Genomic DNA, 16,705 nt, shown 5'->3' with positions numbered 1-16,705 from the left:
TGTGCTTTTACTACAGAAAGATCTCACTAACTAGTGGAGCAAAGGGGCCTGTTATTAATCTGGATCCAATAGTTTCTGATTCACCAGATCCAGTCCCGAAATCCTTTCCACCGAAGGCTTTGAGTAGAGATTTATCAGGAGGCATGTTTCAAGAGGTATGACAACCATGGAGCTGCTGATTTTGTCTGCTGCCCTGCACAGTAGCATCTCCCATTACTTCTCCCCACACTGTAGTCCAGGATGAAGACACCTAAGCCCAGGTGACAGCAATACATAGCAGACTTGCCCCACTGTGTGAAAGACAGTATGAAAATGAGATACATGGTCTAAACTATTATGCATACTAACATTATCCTACAAAAGGGGGTAAAAAACCATATTTGGTATCATAGAAGTGATAAACATTATTGAGTAGTAGGTCCAAGTAAGAAAGAACTAGCTCATTCAGTTAAAAAAAAAAAAAAAAAAAAAGATTTCCAGATATTGCTGCTTTAGCTTCTGATCTAACAGCTTATATCTAGTTGTATGACACACAATTTACTCTTTCTATGCAGCTGATAGATATACTTATACTTTGGTAATACCTGCTCATTCATACACCCCCGAGACCTGGAGCATGTGGAACTTGAGTCCAATCATTCTCTCAGAGTCACTGCTATGGAATATTTTCACTTGACATCTTTGTTTAGCAAAATCATTTGCATTTTTAAATTAGGCTTAGCAGCATTTACTTCCTCATCTTTCTCAAATACTGAAAATGCCTGTAGAGCACCATAGACTGTTTGACATGCACAGATAAGCAGAATGGATTTAAGTACTTACAACTTTTTAATCTCCTTATTTTGCTTCTACATGGCATATAAATGTCTTGAGGCAAAATAATTGATTTTTATAGTAGTTTAGAGCAACACTATACCAAATGAGACTACCTAGGAGTGTTAAAAAAAATAGTAGGCAAATACACAACTGTCCCAGAAATCTGAACATTCATTTAGTAATTCACCATCAATGTTCTCTTCTCCATATATCAACATCATAATAATTCCCTGCTTCAGTCGCTTATAAGATTAAAGAATGCATCTGTTTGGCTTTGTAGACTACAAGCAGTTACATTTCTTGGCTTACCAAGACTGGCCTGGACAGAGACTGCCAAGACAATTGGAATTTAGGGCTGCAGGGAGTCAGTCTTTCACCTCAGTTTCATTGTTAAATAGCTCATTTTCCCAAACGATTAAATATTTCATATTCTTTGTACAGTTATTTAGCAGAGTCCACCCTATAGTTAACCACAACAGTTAAAACTTCATGGCATTTTGACAACAGAAAGTCTCCACAATTTCTATAAAATCTTTTCCCTGGAAGTGTCTAAAATTTGGTAACACAATTTTGTAAAGTTTTATCTTTGTCTTTCTGGAGCAGTCTGGTCACTGATATATTGTTTCAGACTGTGCTGATATTTGGGTAGCAGGCATCAGCCTGCCCTGCTGAGCAGGAGATCAAAGGATGCAGGAAAAGGGGAAGGAGCAAGACTGGCTTCTGTACAACCCACAAACTAGTCTCAGGTTCATACTTATTATTTTGTTCAAGAACAAATTCTCCTTGAAAATAACATCCCCTGCAATGGTCTGATGGAACCATAATTTTTCCATACCAACAATCTTCAAATACAGGAAATGGAAAAAGACAAGATTAACTTGAACAAAGCTAAATGATGGTATCAATTATGGTTTATTGGTTTATATTTATCATTGTTTTATTTGGACTGGCTTTGAAATCAGATTTTTCAGCTTTATTAACTGTCACAGTTATATTATCTAGTCCTCTGAGATTCTACTGACATTTAAATGGGTACAGAAAGAAAGAAAATAAATTATCATAAGGCCTAGCAAAAAAGTAATTTAAGAAGACTAATGCAGGCACGTAAGATTTTAGAGACATGTACATTAACTTTGTAGTCTTGCACAAGCAGTAATACTTTCTATTCATTCTGTAGCAAGAACTACTTTTGACTCCAGTCTGTAAATTAAAATGGTGACAGATAAACTTTTTAATGGTACAGACAAGCAAAGGGCAGAAATATTAGGCTGGATGTTTCTTTCAGCCTTGATGGATGCAGAGTCATTTCTGTGAAGTATGTTTTACCACCAACGTGTGCGTGAATGTGCCCAAGACCTCAAATTTCTGAAGCTGCAACGTAGGGAGACTTCACCTCTTCAAAGCCTGAGTCGCAGTGGAAACCTGATAGCAGCTTTTCAGCACATGACACAGAACTATATTGTACAATTGTACTGAGAGGTGCAGACAAATTGGCCTTGTGTCAGTTTCTTTTAGTAAATGATTGTGGCGAAATGATCAAAGCCACAAGCTTCCCAAAAAATTTACACAAGCAGCATCCTTTCACACAAGTCCTACCAAGCCTAGATGCTAAAAAAATTCCTAGGATCTCCAAAATTATGAGGTAGTTTAGTTATTAGCTAAAGGGTAATCTCATGTGACATTTTAGAACATTTATTTAGAAATAATCATTTTACAGCTATTTTGTTTCTTTCTAAAAAAATTAAATAAATGGTACTTGAAACTATTGGGATTACAAGACTCAAGAAGCTGCAAGTTTAAAGAACAGAGAGGTCAATAATTAGGGGTTCTTACAGACAGGCTATGTATACACACACACACACATATATATCACAAGAACAAGAGTTTTTATTTAGCCTTCACATTAGCATAAATAATTCAAGTGAAAATAAAAGCAAGGTTCTTTTTGGGAGCTTTGCAGATCAGCATTTTGATAACCATGAAAACAAATGATCTTGTCATACAGACAGAAAAAACAGATGACTGCATTGCTAGAATCTGCTGGGAAAGGCATTTTATGCCATCCCAATATAAGTCAAAAATACGTGAATGTTGCTGCTCAGTTTCAAAGAGACAAAGCTCACAGAAAATTTCTGGACAAAGATGACACATTGCCACTCCTTTGATATTTTCTGGGAGTTACAGTTTGCTTTGTCTCAGATGCATGGAGTAAACCAATATCTTTTTCTAGGGCTTTCGCTGACTTTAGCTCCTAAGGGAGCACGACATGCAGCTGTACATTCTGTGAAATAGACACTTACCATTGCAGCGAGTGATGTCTTGCAGTAGCTATATTTGGTTATTGTGCTGTGGGGAGATTATGATGATCTAAACGATCTAGCTAAAGCCAGGAGACCCTGACTCTGGTCTAATAAAAGTTTAGAGCAACTGTATTGTTTTTCTACTTTTGTACAAATGAAATTAGGATGAGAGTAGGGCTCAGAATTCCAAAACTGCCATCCCATTGCAGAGTTATTGCTGAGAGCAGAATCGAATGAGGTCAGACACTCCATTAAATCCTTAAAAACAACTGTCATAGCAATCATAGTTGCTGTAAAATTTCACAATCCCTCTTCACTAACTGTATCTTCACAGTTCTACATTTAAAAAGGGATAAAGTGTTCAGTAACATAATAGTGTATAAGAAGCAATACACATCCTGAGAACAATACCTGCCCAAAACATAGAAGGGAAAAAACATGGAAATAAAAGCCAAGCCTTTAATTTCTCAAAGGATAATGCTAAATAATCAGAACATCACTGCATTAATGTAAGATGCATGTTACTCACATTGGGCACAAGGAGCAAGTGAAGATACAGACAGATATGTATTAATTTAAAAGTCATATTGTGAGTTTCATACCTGCATCACCCAAACTGGGACAGAGAGGAGACAGCCGAATGCCCTGACATACAGCTACCTTCCTGCTCCCACCACTCCTGTCAGCAACAGATGCTAACATCTAAAGTGAACAAAATAACTACTGAGTGTCATTGGGGAAAGCCTGAAGTGCAAGGAACAGCACAGTTTGAACTTGCCCTTCCTGCTCTGCAGATAGTTATTGCTTCAGTTCTTTGCCCTCAAGGGCTGCATTCTCATCAGCACTTTGGCTGGTTTTATATACAAATCTACTTTCAGTCTTAGGCTCAATGGTCACTCAGCCTTCCTAGGCCACACGGTTGTATCCTGCACATCCTTAGGCTTAGGTATTTAGACTGTGTTTTTCCTTTGCACCCAGGAACTGCCTGCTCAGAATTATTTTCTCCTGCAATCTCTCCAGGGGCTAATTATCTTTTCCACTTCTGTTTGTAGGAAATTAAACATGAGTTTTATGGGCAGATGGCAGTGCAGTCCCAAAACAGTTATTTCCTCTAACTCTCTCTTGGGCTGACTGAATTGGCACCTTGCATGTCTAAGTAGACTTGGTGTTGTGACAGAAGACAGGAGAGAGGATGGAGAAAGCAGAGCGGCAGACTTGGGAAGTCAAGACCCTGTAAACTGTTTCCAGACAGCATTTATACACTGACAAATACACATACAAATCCCCTGCAAATCCAAATACATACACAGAAGTTTAGCTTATACCAAGGTGTATGGCACAAAACCCAGCCTGATACTGAGGCTACAGCTGAGGAGGATCAGCTGTATGGATACAGTGGCAGAATGACAGGGATGAAGCGGTTTGTGCCACCTGAATCTTGTCCTGCCACCGTTCTGGTATTTTGATAGTCTTTAACTGTGTGGTTATAATCCAGCAACTGACATAGATTAGAAACAAAGAAACCATGTTTAAGAATGTCCTTTAGGTTACAAAGTCATAAACTCAGATGTTAGAAAATGGCAGATACACGGTTCTCTGCTTCTTCATAATTCTGCACCTTTTTGAAGTCTTCATGTTCATTGAATCAGGCAGAGATACTGCGTTGCATAAATGTGGGCATATAAATTAGAATTAATGTTGCGCAAGCTGTCTGTATATAGTTCTAATTTTCAGGTCTTGCCTCTTCAGTTTAAATTCCTTTCTTTTAAAACAGATATTGAAATTTATTTGGGAGGATGGTATATAATGTATATGTGTTTGGATTTTATGGGGGAAAAAAATAAACACTTTCTGCAGCACTTTAAACAAGTGTTGATCACAGTCCTCTACAGCGCAGAACACAAGACTATGGCTCTCACTTCACTTACCAGAGTAATTATATCAGTTAGATGCAAGGGACAGCCATTATCCCAGTGAGAGGGAGGAATATAGTGGATTTTCAATTCAACCTCTTCCCTAAGAAGAAGCTGAAAGAAGTCATGATTCATGGGAGAAAAGGGACCAAGCATCTCAAAGCTGTTTCTTTTCTCAAAAGCTGCTAGCAGCTCCTGGCCATTACAGCACTGTGCAGGAAGCTACCACTGTTGTGGCAGGATGAACCCAACCTTCAAACATCTCTGCTGAGCTAGTATTTTGCACAGAAGAGGATTGGAAAACAGATTTTCTTCTTAATTAAAAAAGAAAAAAAATACTAGCTTAATAAAAAACCCACAAGCTACAGCTCATTTTAATCTCGCCAAAAGCTGTAAGATATTTCATAGGACAAAGAAAAAGCCTTTCCTTACTGTCAGGCATTGATACAGACCATAGAAAGAGGCATTAGCACTTCCTAAACCAGAAAAAAAGTAGTTTGGCAATCTGTTATCTGGGGCAAATACTACAGAACTGAAATAGACTTCACCCTAGAACAGACACTTAGGAAAAATACAGTTTGTTGGGTTTTTTTTTTAAATTACTGTTGTTAGTAAGACATTGAGACAGCATTTCTTTCTTACCATCTCACCAATTTTTATCTAGGGAATATTAAAATGCCAGTAATACCGACCTTGGTTAATACAAGCTGAAATGAAAGCAATAAGGAAAATAAGACAATAATATATTTCTTTGCTTGTCATTCAGCTGTTTACCAGCATCAGTACCCTTACAAAAAAATGAAATTGCTTTACTCTTCCAAAGTGAGAACAGTATTACACTTTTAGCGATTCCCTGAGGCCATCTGTCAGTGAGTAAAATATATTGTTTGTATATTACATTATATCCTTAAGTGCTTTATAGACAAGTTTCTTAACATGTAGTTCTTTTAAGAAGTAGTAGTCTTAATTTGCAGACAGTAGATGCTGAGGTGTCTGCATAGTTTCTACACTGACTCAAGAGTAGATTTCAGGACTTGAAATTGTTGATCTAGAGAATTTACTCCATACACCTCTTACCAGTCACAGAAATTATCATGCAAAATAAGGAAGAAAAAAAAGAAAAAAGTTTCTCTCTTTTTTATAGGATCCTGGAAAGTAAAGGCTTCTTCAGGATCAAAGTTCAGCAAATTAGTGATGATAATCTGCCTGGTACTGTCACAGTAGAAATGCTTGGAGAGTTTTATGAAGAAGAGGCTTGGGGGTCAGACACCGATTCGTGTTATTCATGTACAGGAATCTGCATAGTAAAAGGGTTGTTATTTACAACGTGATTGACGTGTTAAATGGTTTCTGGATATATAGCATACTGCTTTCTGACAGTACTGAACTCTAGATTTGAGTGCAGTGGTACATGTTCACCAAAAGAAAAGTTTTGTTCTCACTTGAGCAAACAGGATTTCTACACGGAAACACTACTGAACCATTAGCATCTAGCAGGGAAGTTGTGGGTGACTACCTCACTATGTAAAGCCAGAATTTGGGTGGGTTTTTTTCCTTCTTGTATTATGTAACACCATTTAAACTTTGTTGTTTCCTCACCCCCAAAATAAATATTACCTAAGTCAGAAAAAAAGGCAATATCTTGAAATTTCTGCATGGTTTCCAGACAGTAGGTCAGTATGAGTGGAGAGCAGACACATTTTAAAGTGAAAATATGTTTGTGGAAAGACAAGGATGTGAGGTGTAAGGGAGAAGTGTATGGGAAAGGATTGACATTTAAAGATACTATGATTAGGACAAGGTTAGGTTCTAGTTAAACTAAGCTAAAATACATTAACCTGGATCTGATCCAAAGGAAAAAGTCAGAATTAGATCAAGGTTACATGCTGCCCTGACCTTGGCTCTTTCTTCATAATCTATGCAGTATTTTGCTCCTATAGATTATGAATTATTCTTTAATGTTGTTTTGCCTTGTTTTGATGGAGGTGTGCCTCATAATTAACTGAAAGTTCATCAAGCAATGCAAGCTAGTGAGAGCTTAAGTTTTGTATTACGTAAGCAGAAAACAGTGAGAGATTTTTCAGATGGATCTTTTTCTCTTTGAGAAACTCTAGTGAAGTATCTCCAAGGAAACTATCCTCACAGTGAACTTTCTAGAAGGTAGCAGTAGTGCAGAGCCTGCCAGGACAGAGCTGTAGAGTTAATTTATGATTACAGTAGCCATCTAGTCCCAGCTCCTGCTCAAGGCAGGGCTAATCTCAGAGCAAACAGCAAAACGGAACAAGCGAGTTCTTCAGTGTCTTTCACCAGTGCAAAACTAGTTTTGTGCAAAAATTACGTATAATTAAAACTCCAAAATCCACAGAACAGGAAAAAGCTAAAGAGACTGCATTGACAGTGTAATAAATCAATGTCAATGGAATCTGACAAGTGTATTTGGAAACTGGATTCACTACTCCTGTATGTTTTATAAGTTCATTGGGTTCTGAAAATAAAATTTTAAAAAAGATGACAGAAAGAGCATATGACTTTAAATAATAGATATTCCTGCTTATACTGTTATTTCTTCTACTGAGGCATTAGAGAGTTATATGCCATCATGCCACATGAAATAGAGATGATTTTTTGGCTGCTCGGAAAGGATGTACCTTTAGGATGGTAGTCGTGCCAGCGTTTAACACAGCAAAGACACATACCATTGTACCAACATGTAGGTAGCAAACAACAAAACAAGGTTTGCTAGAGAGTTGAGTGTTTGTCTGGAATGTACATGCAGAAATGACTGCTCCTACACAGCTTACCACTCTGGCATACGGGCTTGGAAACAAAGCTCCGAAGTAACAGCCCTACCTTCAGCACAGTCGTGAACACGCCTGAGCGGACTAGAAACTGGACTCATACCTTCCATCACTCCTACCCTGCTTGCCAAATTAATGGTTGCCTAAGCAAATGGACCTCCATGCACCTGTGGACTCATATCTGCGCATCACTGTGGGCACTGGGCAAGTACACGTGCGAATCAAGAGCATAATTTTCTAATGTTTTGTAATAACTACCTATTGCTGATATGTAAAATGCCTACGTGTAAAATCCCAGTGGAAAGTAAGAAAAAATATTGTCTTTACAATTAACTGTAACACATTTAGGACATTATATAACTACCACATTATATTGCTAGAGGTATTTTTAATACTTTATAGCTTAGAAATTTTTATAACTATTTCTTAAAAGTTAGCCAGCCATAAAATGCAGATGACAGTGGCATATCCTGATTGTTGACATTATAAGGCAGAGAAATATTTTTCCTAAAATTCTAAAAATGTCCAAAAATATGTTTTTAAGTTCATATAAAGATACCATTAAACTATGTAAAAGGCAAAAAGCTTTCTTTTTCAGTGGGGTTTTCTTGGTTTACAATGGGAGGTCTGGCTGGATCTTTCCATCTGCTGTGCTGGCTGTTACTGCAGATGGTCATAATCTGTACATATGGTATGTGCATATATAAACTGAAATCAATGTTGTCTTGGGGTAAAAGCAGGCACACAACAGGAGCTCGGATGTCTAACACAAGAATATGGGTGAAGGGGATAATTTAGAGCATTTTATTTTTCTAGGGAAAATTTACATAGAATTAGAGAAAGAAGAATTTACTGTTTGCTGGAAAAGGAGAAAAAAAAATAAATCACTCATCTCATAGAAGGTAAATTCCAGATCTGCAATTTATTTGAAATCAGGTGTTGGCTTTAGCTCAGCCCTGAATCTGTGCCATGTTTTGGTTTAAATCAAAACACCAAACTCTCACAAACTTCTAAAGAGATATTCACAGTGCTCAGAAGTAGGACAGTCAGCCTAGCTTTGGAGTTCCTCTTTCTAACTTGGAAATAAAGCTGGAGGAAGTATTTTCTTATTTCTGAAAACTAGTAAAAGGTCTTCCAGTCATGTAAAAAAAATAAGTCTTCAGAAAATGAAATGGTCTTTAGATCTGAAGTTTCTGTTTAAGTCAATCTCACTACCATTAAACTGTTGCTGATGCATAATGATTAAAGAAGGGGCAAAAGACTTTGTCATTAAAAGTAGTACTTTCCAGTGAATCACATGTAAACTCACTAGATAGTAAGTTGTTCTGCCATCTATTGTAGTGCCTGGTTAGCACTGCTGAAAACTTCTACTTGCATATTGGCTCATGAACCAAGGTTAAAAAAAATTATTTCCATAAAGTCTTAAACTTCTACTTAGGAAGTTTGGAAAGTTAGAAGAAAGTACTACAGTATTTATGTAATGTGGAGAAAACTATAAAAGCAGCTCACAATTTGTGCATATATCAATACTTGCACTTATGAAACATTTAGCAACAAGTGCCTGAAAAGAAGAAATCATTGGAAAAGCAAGACATGAAGAGTTTATCTGATATACAGTCAAATGCATTTTTAACATTTCCTCTATCTTTTCTAATATCCTCTGTATTACAGTTTATTGGCAACATTTGTCCATTCATCAGACAACCTAATTTTCAGAGCAGATAGTCATGACTCAGTTTTGTTCTTTTTCTCCTTTCTTAATATCTACTCTGCTATTCTCTTTGCTAACCTTTCAACCTTTCTTGTACTAGGAAAGGCTTCATATTTTCAGCTACAAGGCTAGAAAAGGAACATATATTGACTTTTAAAGGATTGCTGCCATTAATATGACTTTATACTCTACTGTTTCTTTTTCTCTCTTATTACAGGTTTGTTTCGTGAATTTAGATGCAAACAGAGATGATTGCAGTGATGAGCAAGTGAAACAGGTAACAGTTTAGGACTTAATAACATGCACAGTGCATCTAGTCAGGTACACCAGGACTGTCCAGTACAAATCCAGATCAAAATTCTATGGACGAATCAAAGTCAGCCCTAGATTTTTAAACCTTACAGAGAGCAATGCATCAGGAATCTGAAATTATCTCAACAACAGGCCATATTTTATAGCTTTTCTTACTGCTATCCCAGAAAGATCTAATGGATTGTTGGCAGCCTGTGAATTCACAGCAGTTATCATGTGAGTGGACTTCTTGCTCAGCCTTCGTTTTATCAGAGAAGTGAACATGGATATGTCATACATCCAATTTTTTAATTTGACATAATACTATATGAAAATAATTTCTGAAGTCTCTCTTTCCTACTGCCAAAAAGACTTTGAGAATCTTCTACTCATTTATGTCTTGTTCAGCTGACAAGTCTTACTTAGTCAAACTCCAGACAGTTTGACTATGTGATCTTGAGGAGAAGTCTAGATAAAACAGAACTAAAGGTATGTTTTACCTGTTTAACTGAAAAAAAGGAGCTTGGTTATTTTACAAACACTAAAACAAACTACATCATGATATGCTATTTAAAATACATACCACACCAAAAAACCCTCAAATCTGAGGAAGTCACATTTTAAAGATATGGCCTGGTGTCAGTTTTGAGTCTATATCTTCCTTTATCAGTTCATCATCCTGGCTTGGTGCCTATGATCAACACAGCAATAGGGCAACAATGCATAGTAAGTGAACAAAGGTAGGATCTCCTGACAACGTCCAGGGAGTTCCTCAGTAAAGCATTACAGGTAATTTGCTGAAACCACTTTTAGCTCATGGGAGGACAACCAGCTGGGACCCAGTTGACTCCTGCAAGTCATGCATTAGCAGGAAATGTTCTCCTATGCTGTTTTCTGCATCTGTTTTCTGGATCTGTGAAAATTCAGATGTCAAAAATAAATACAGCTTCTTGCAGTGAAATTATTTTTCTTTTGAATCAACAGGTTAACTGTGCAGAACAGCTTGAGAGTTTTAACTTTACTGAATCCACAAAAGCACTGGTAGTTTTCTAATAAGCAATGGTTTTATTGTTGTTTACAATGTTTATTAAGGAATAAAAGCTATAGCAAGTCATAAGGAAATACCAAAAGTTTCTCTCTCAATTTTAAAGCTAGATATCTGTAAAAGCCAACTTAAATTAGCTTTATGCAGCTACCCTTTACAATGCCTGGAGATCAGATTGCTCCCTCACAAGCACAGATCACCTTTGAAAGCAGCTACCTGATTTTTACCTATCAGCCCTACAGCAGTGGTGCATTCACCACCCCTGCACTTCACGCAGCCTGAAGCTCTTCCTTCACAGCAGAGCCCAGCCAGCTCCCCGAAGTGCTGCACCCCAACATGTTCACAGCTAGCACTACCCATCTGGCACGGGACGGGGACTGGTAGCGGAGAGATCACAACATCTGGCCACATTTTAGAAAGGTATTTTCTGGTGCAGAGTCAACACGCTTATTAGCCATGACTGGAAGATGATACTTTTCTTTTAGTTTTCAGTGTAAGTAATAAAAATTCACTGCTAGCACAGGTACTGTGCATTCTTCTCTAAGAGGAAACTCATCAAGATTTTTGTGTACAATATGCAGTTTGTGTAAATTAGCTTTGAGTGGGGTGGATTTTTATACAGGATGCTGGTGTGGTGAAAGAATTTCATAGAAGAATTTTAAAGATGTTAGCATAGCTGTTGATCATATGAAATATGTAGCTATTTACTAATAGATACTATTAGGATTTTGCCTTACCCATTGAACCTTGGAATGGGTTACATTGGGTTTTTTTGGTGTAAAATAATAATTTTTCGAGACTTTTCCTTTTCTATTCTGAACAAAAGGTAAGGAACTGAAGTAAAAGATATACAAAATGCCATGATTTCCTACCTAAGAAATCTAATAAATGTGGCAATTTAGGCAGTAGAAAAATAGAGATACATAGAGAAATGTGTGTGATAACAGAAAGGTTATAATTTGAAAAAAGAAAAGAATGAGAACTTTTTGTACTACACTGAAATGTCAAACTGAATTGAAGCACTCAATTTAGTTATGTCAAATATAAATACTTAGCCTCATCTGAAGATCAGTCTACTGAAAAGTGAATTGTTCCCCAAAATTGAATTAAATTTGCTAAGCCAGAAAGTTTTATTATATCTAATTCACTCTGAGGAAAAATAACAGTACTGCAAGCTTATTATTTTGAAGATTAAAAGGAAAAAGTGAAGTATCATTGAATTGCATACTAACTATAGCATATGACTGGGTGCCCGAGAGCTGCGTTCCCTTAATGGCTTTGCCATTTGATGGTCCATGTTAGTGCATAAAATAGAGGTGGTATTTACTCCCTCTATAAGGGGTCATCCTTGATTCCCTATTCATAATGCAAGCACACTGAGATCCTTGGCAGAAAAGCACTCTTGGAGTAGGGATTGTCCTTTTGGTCTGGCCTTTGTACATGAATGAGCACTGATGTCTCCTGCACACCCTGGGGACTCCCAGCAGTATCACATTACAAATCTCCTATGTTACGTAGCATCACTGATGTTGTGACTATTACTACTTTTGGCTCTAGCAAATACGTAACCCATAGAAAATGATTGTGTCATTACAAAGGAAAGGTCATGAAGGTGTCCAGTGGAACAGCAAAGAAATTCATGTTTCATCTGTGTATTAAATACTTCCATTATTTCAGGTTTAGTATCGCATCAATTTCATCAGCAATTTCCAGCTAACTTTCGCTTTGGTTTCTTGTTTGTCATGTGCCTGGAGGAAAACTGGATTTGCCTGTTCTCATTATCACACTTACTGAATCTTTGCTGGTTTAGACAATAACAAACACAGTGTTCTCAGTCTCTTAGGAACTCGTAAGAGGAAGGCAAAGCATTTAGGTGCACAAATACAATCAAGCTTCTTTAGCACATGACAATGTAAGGGATAACAGATTCTCCTGCTGGACAGTTGTGCAGAAGTTTGTGCTGTTACCGTTGTCTTTCCTGGTGGCTCAAAAGAAAGAATGTGCATTTTAATGCTGCCAGTTCTATTTTTAATTGACTCAAAGTAGTAGGTTCAAGTAAGCTTTCCAAAGGGATGCCTAAAAGTCATATTTCATTTTGATATTTATGAATATAACTGTGCAACTCAGACTTTGTTACCTGAGAGCAAATCTATCTTTCATACTACAGAGGTTGATCAGCGTCTCTCCAAATCTCCCCAAACTCATCAGTTCGATGAATGTACAGCCACCAAAGGAAAATGAAATAGTCCTACTGAGTGGATTAGCATCAGGAAACCTTCAGGCTGATTATGAAGTTCCCCAGGTAAGAATCAAACTCATCTTTAAGATCACATCACACCTCTGAAAGATAGAATTTGGAAAATGGAAAAAAAGGAAGCTGAAAGCAAAGACCTTGCACCAGTTTAAGAGACGGGTGGGAATTTGCAAATGTAAGAAATAAATCTGTCTGACAAAAGTCTGTTAAGTGAGTGTGGTGGGGGGGTGACACAAAGATAGAAGAGAGATCCTGCTATTCCCTCTAGATCCTATGGATGTCTGGACTGCAGCTGATAACACTTTAAGCCCTATTAGCAGTTGATCCTTCAGGGAACGCAGGCATTGGTGGCAGAGATGATTCATAAACCCAGATTTCAAGAGCAGCAGGAGTCAGAAGGGCAACACAAAGGGGGGAAAGGGAAGATGTAACACTTTTCCTGTGCACATAGCTAGATCGGGGCACCGCTCCTACAGACTCCCTTTCAAGTGAAGTCTTGCTACTTCCCACTTTCATTCCCCATCCATCTTCTCCCACGCACGCACCTCAGGAAAAGAGCTGACGATAGGACTTGAAGATCCCAGAGGTTACTGTAAGCCTGAATGTGACAATGGAAAATACCAAGCTACATTAACCATACCAGAGCTGATACCTCATTTAGCTTCTGTCAACTTAGAAAGTAATTAATGCATTAATTAAAACTTAACATTTAAAGGACCTAAAGGCAAAGGTCTCATACTAACTCCTTCACTCCCATTATTGCCAATGAAATGTTCCCTATCTCTGATCAGGAGGCCAAGAATTCCTCTTACTGGCACCACACAGAGCAAGGAAGCAAATAATAACATTTGCTTAAAGACATTTTAATACACAACTTCCAGAAGCATAACTCATTGTAATAAAAAGCTTTTTCTTGCTTCCCATTTTTATCATTCTTTATGCCTGTTCATGTTTGCCTCAAGAATGAAAAATACTTAATTATTTTTTGGCCTGATTCTGATCTCATTTGGACAAGCATGAATTAGGAACAACTTCATTAAAACTGCACAGTTACCCTGGAGTACAAAGCTGTCTCAGCAAACTCAAAAGTGAACAGGTATCTCCAGTTTTATCTGTTGCAGAAAAAAAAAAAATAGCAGAGAACTTTTTTTCACTGAAATTAACTTGTGTATAAAAGTCTTCATGAAGCAGGCCCTGTAACAGCTATATTGCAGAGATCACTGAATTTTATGTTATACCAATAAGTTCATCTTTAAAGAGGGAAATTGCCTGGTTATTGAGCTTTCTTGCCGCTTGTGACTAGTGGCTGAATTTAGAAAGATTTAAAAAAAATAAGATCACAAGCCTGTGGTGGGAGCAGTGGAGCTCCAAACCCCACTTCCCTGGAGGCGGGGAAGCCGCTGCAATACATACAAGGGTGTTTTGAGGCCTGAAAAAGATGACTCAAGCACCCAAGTCATCCCCATCTCCGAAAGACTGTGGCCATTAAGACTGCCAGCCTTCTCGGAGAGAGTGCAGGCAAGAAACAAATGAGAAGTAACCTGAATTTCTGTCTTGTAAGATGAGTAAAAGCTTTGCATTGAGCCTGGGTGAGATTTATTGGCCAGATAAGCACATATTATGTTCATCCTTACATTTGTTTGGCTTTCTAGAGAATTTAATCTGTGAGGAGACTCACATAGTTTTCATACAAGGATTTTTATTCTGCTCCCCCCTCAGCCCTTTTCACAAGTACAACCCTGCAAACCACGGACTGAAGAAACAGCAGGGGACTGCTTGATCTAAGGCTGTGTAACATTTTTTACAATACAGTGTCTGCTCAAGTCTGATGCAGCAACAATTTCTTAGCAGCTAGTTCAAAAAAAATCTCTTCTGGTTTACTTTTAACACACTAAGTTATCTGGTTTTCTGTTCGGACACATTTTTTAGGTGGAAAGTAAGAGCAGACTAATAAAACATGCTATTCTAACATAATACTCATCCCACTCCCTTTATTACTAGATTTTTGCTTTGCATTCACACTCAAAAGATCTAGGATGGGGTTACATTATGCTAGATACTGTGCAAACGCACAGGGGGTCCAGGACATCTTTTGCACAGCTTAAAATCTACCACCTCAATCCAGAGTTGGTTCCACTCAAGGGGACTCTTTCCTGGGGGCCTGGAGTTAAAGCACAAGATCACAAGCTGCAAAAGCTTGGCTTTGCTTTGCTTCAGAGCACATCCATACCACAAACATAGTTCCATGCAGAGATAACAACTTAGCTCTGTGGTTGTATAAATATCCAACAGTTTTAATATCAATAAAATGAGGATAACAAGAGTTCCTTTCTCTCAGTTTCTGTCCAACTTTCAACTTAATTGTACAGCTTCTCTGGGTAAGACAACTTTATATAAAAGCTCAGCACAGTGCACAATGGAGCCCCATTTCCAGTGGAAGGTTATACTGGTCTGAGATAATGGAGCTTTGGGCAAATAAGGAATGAAGGAAGAAGAGCAAAGAAACAAAATAAAACACTATTTTAAAACAGTCTGTAGGAATATCTAAAGGTGACCTGCTCTTAATCTCACCAGCCAGTATTTACAGGCTGTCTTCAAACAAGCGTTGCAACAGAAGTTATGTCGAAAAGGAATTCATGCCCACAAACAATTCCCTCAAGAGACAGGTAATACTGGGTGGTGTGAGGCCATTAATAACACTATGTCAGATGGCTAACTCTGACATGGCTAAAAGCAAGTAAGGCTCTGCCATTAAAACAAGAATTTGATTGAAAATGAACAACTTGATAATTTCAATAAAATAAAAATGCCCCTGTTATGCAGCTGGGTTCTCTGCTAAAAGACTTGTATAACAAAAGCTCTCAGTCCAAGCAGTCTTATTGGGCATACATGTAACTGTACACTGTGTTACAAACATCTAAATGACAAATTGTATTGCATCTTTGCAACAGAACATTCCTGAGATATTTATAGAGAGGGAAGCTTAAAATAAGTTTTATTTTTTAATTGAATAACTATTTGAGATTCTTTTCCCCTCTAGTGTCCTTGGCTGGCAGATGTCTGTTTGGTTCAGTGTGCGAGAGGGGACAGGAAAAACAGCGCAAGCTGCATCATTTTTGAAATAAACAAATTTCTGATTGGGCTTGAGCTCGTTCAGGAGAGACAGCTGCAGATAGAAGCTCATGTCTTAAAACCTGAGGATGACACAAACTGCTCAGTGTCCTCAATAGAAGAAGATTTCCTCACAGCATCTGAGCACCTCGAGGATGACAACGAGGCTGATGAATACAAAACTGGTAAAAGCAACCGGACTAAGCATAATTCTGCTCTTGTTCATACTGCAAAACAGCCATGGCAATGTTCACAGAAATTGCATTTGATGTTAATTCATGCATATATCTATTTGTAATTTAGAAAATGTATAGCCACTCATATTTTTAAATTGTTGTTCAAAGATAAGGATACATGGATGAGCAGTAGTTTTTACATGCCAGTAATGTGACACAGCTGTGCAGCCATTTTCTTTTTAAAGTTACAGGGTACTCCACAAAAACTAATTTCTTATTTTTCTTTTAAT

General features: G+C 37.7%; 1 protein-coding gene across 3 annotated transcripts in view; it reads left to right on the top strand.

Annotated features, from left to right (window-relative positions):
* SPHKAP (SPHK1 interactor, AKAP domain containing) overlaps positions 1-16,705 on the top strand; it is a 74,574-nt gene that overhangs the window by 41,450 nt on the left and 16,419 nt on the right. For all 3 annotated transcript variants that reach the window (XM_074833758.1, XM_074833760.1, XM_074833757.1), the window contains exons 4-6: positions 9,756-9,815; positions 13,042-13,176; positions 16,169-16,424. In XM_074833758.1, coding sequence (XP_074689859.1) covers positions 9,756-9,815; positions 13,042-13,176; positions 16,169-16,424 — 451 coding nt within the window. The remainder of the gene's footprint in view (positions 1-9,755; positions 9,816-13,041; positions 13,177-16,168; positions 16,425-16,705) is intronic.

The sequence above is a fragment of the Strix aluco genome, chromosome 9 (genome assembly GCF_031877795.1).
Source record: "Strix aluco isolate bStrAlu1 chromosome 9, bStrAlu1.hap1, whole genome shotgun sequence".
Classification (NCBI taxonomy): Eukaryota; Metazoa; Chordata; class Aves; order Strigiformes; family Strigidae; genus Strix; species Strix aluco.
This window is presented reverse-complemented; position numbering and strand designations above follow the sequence as displayed.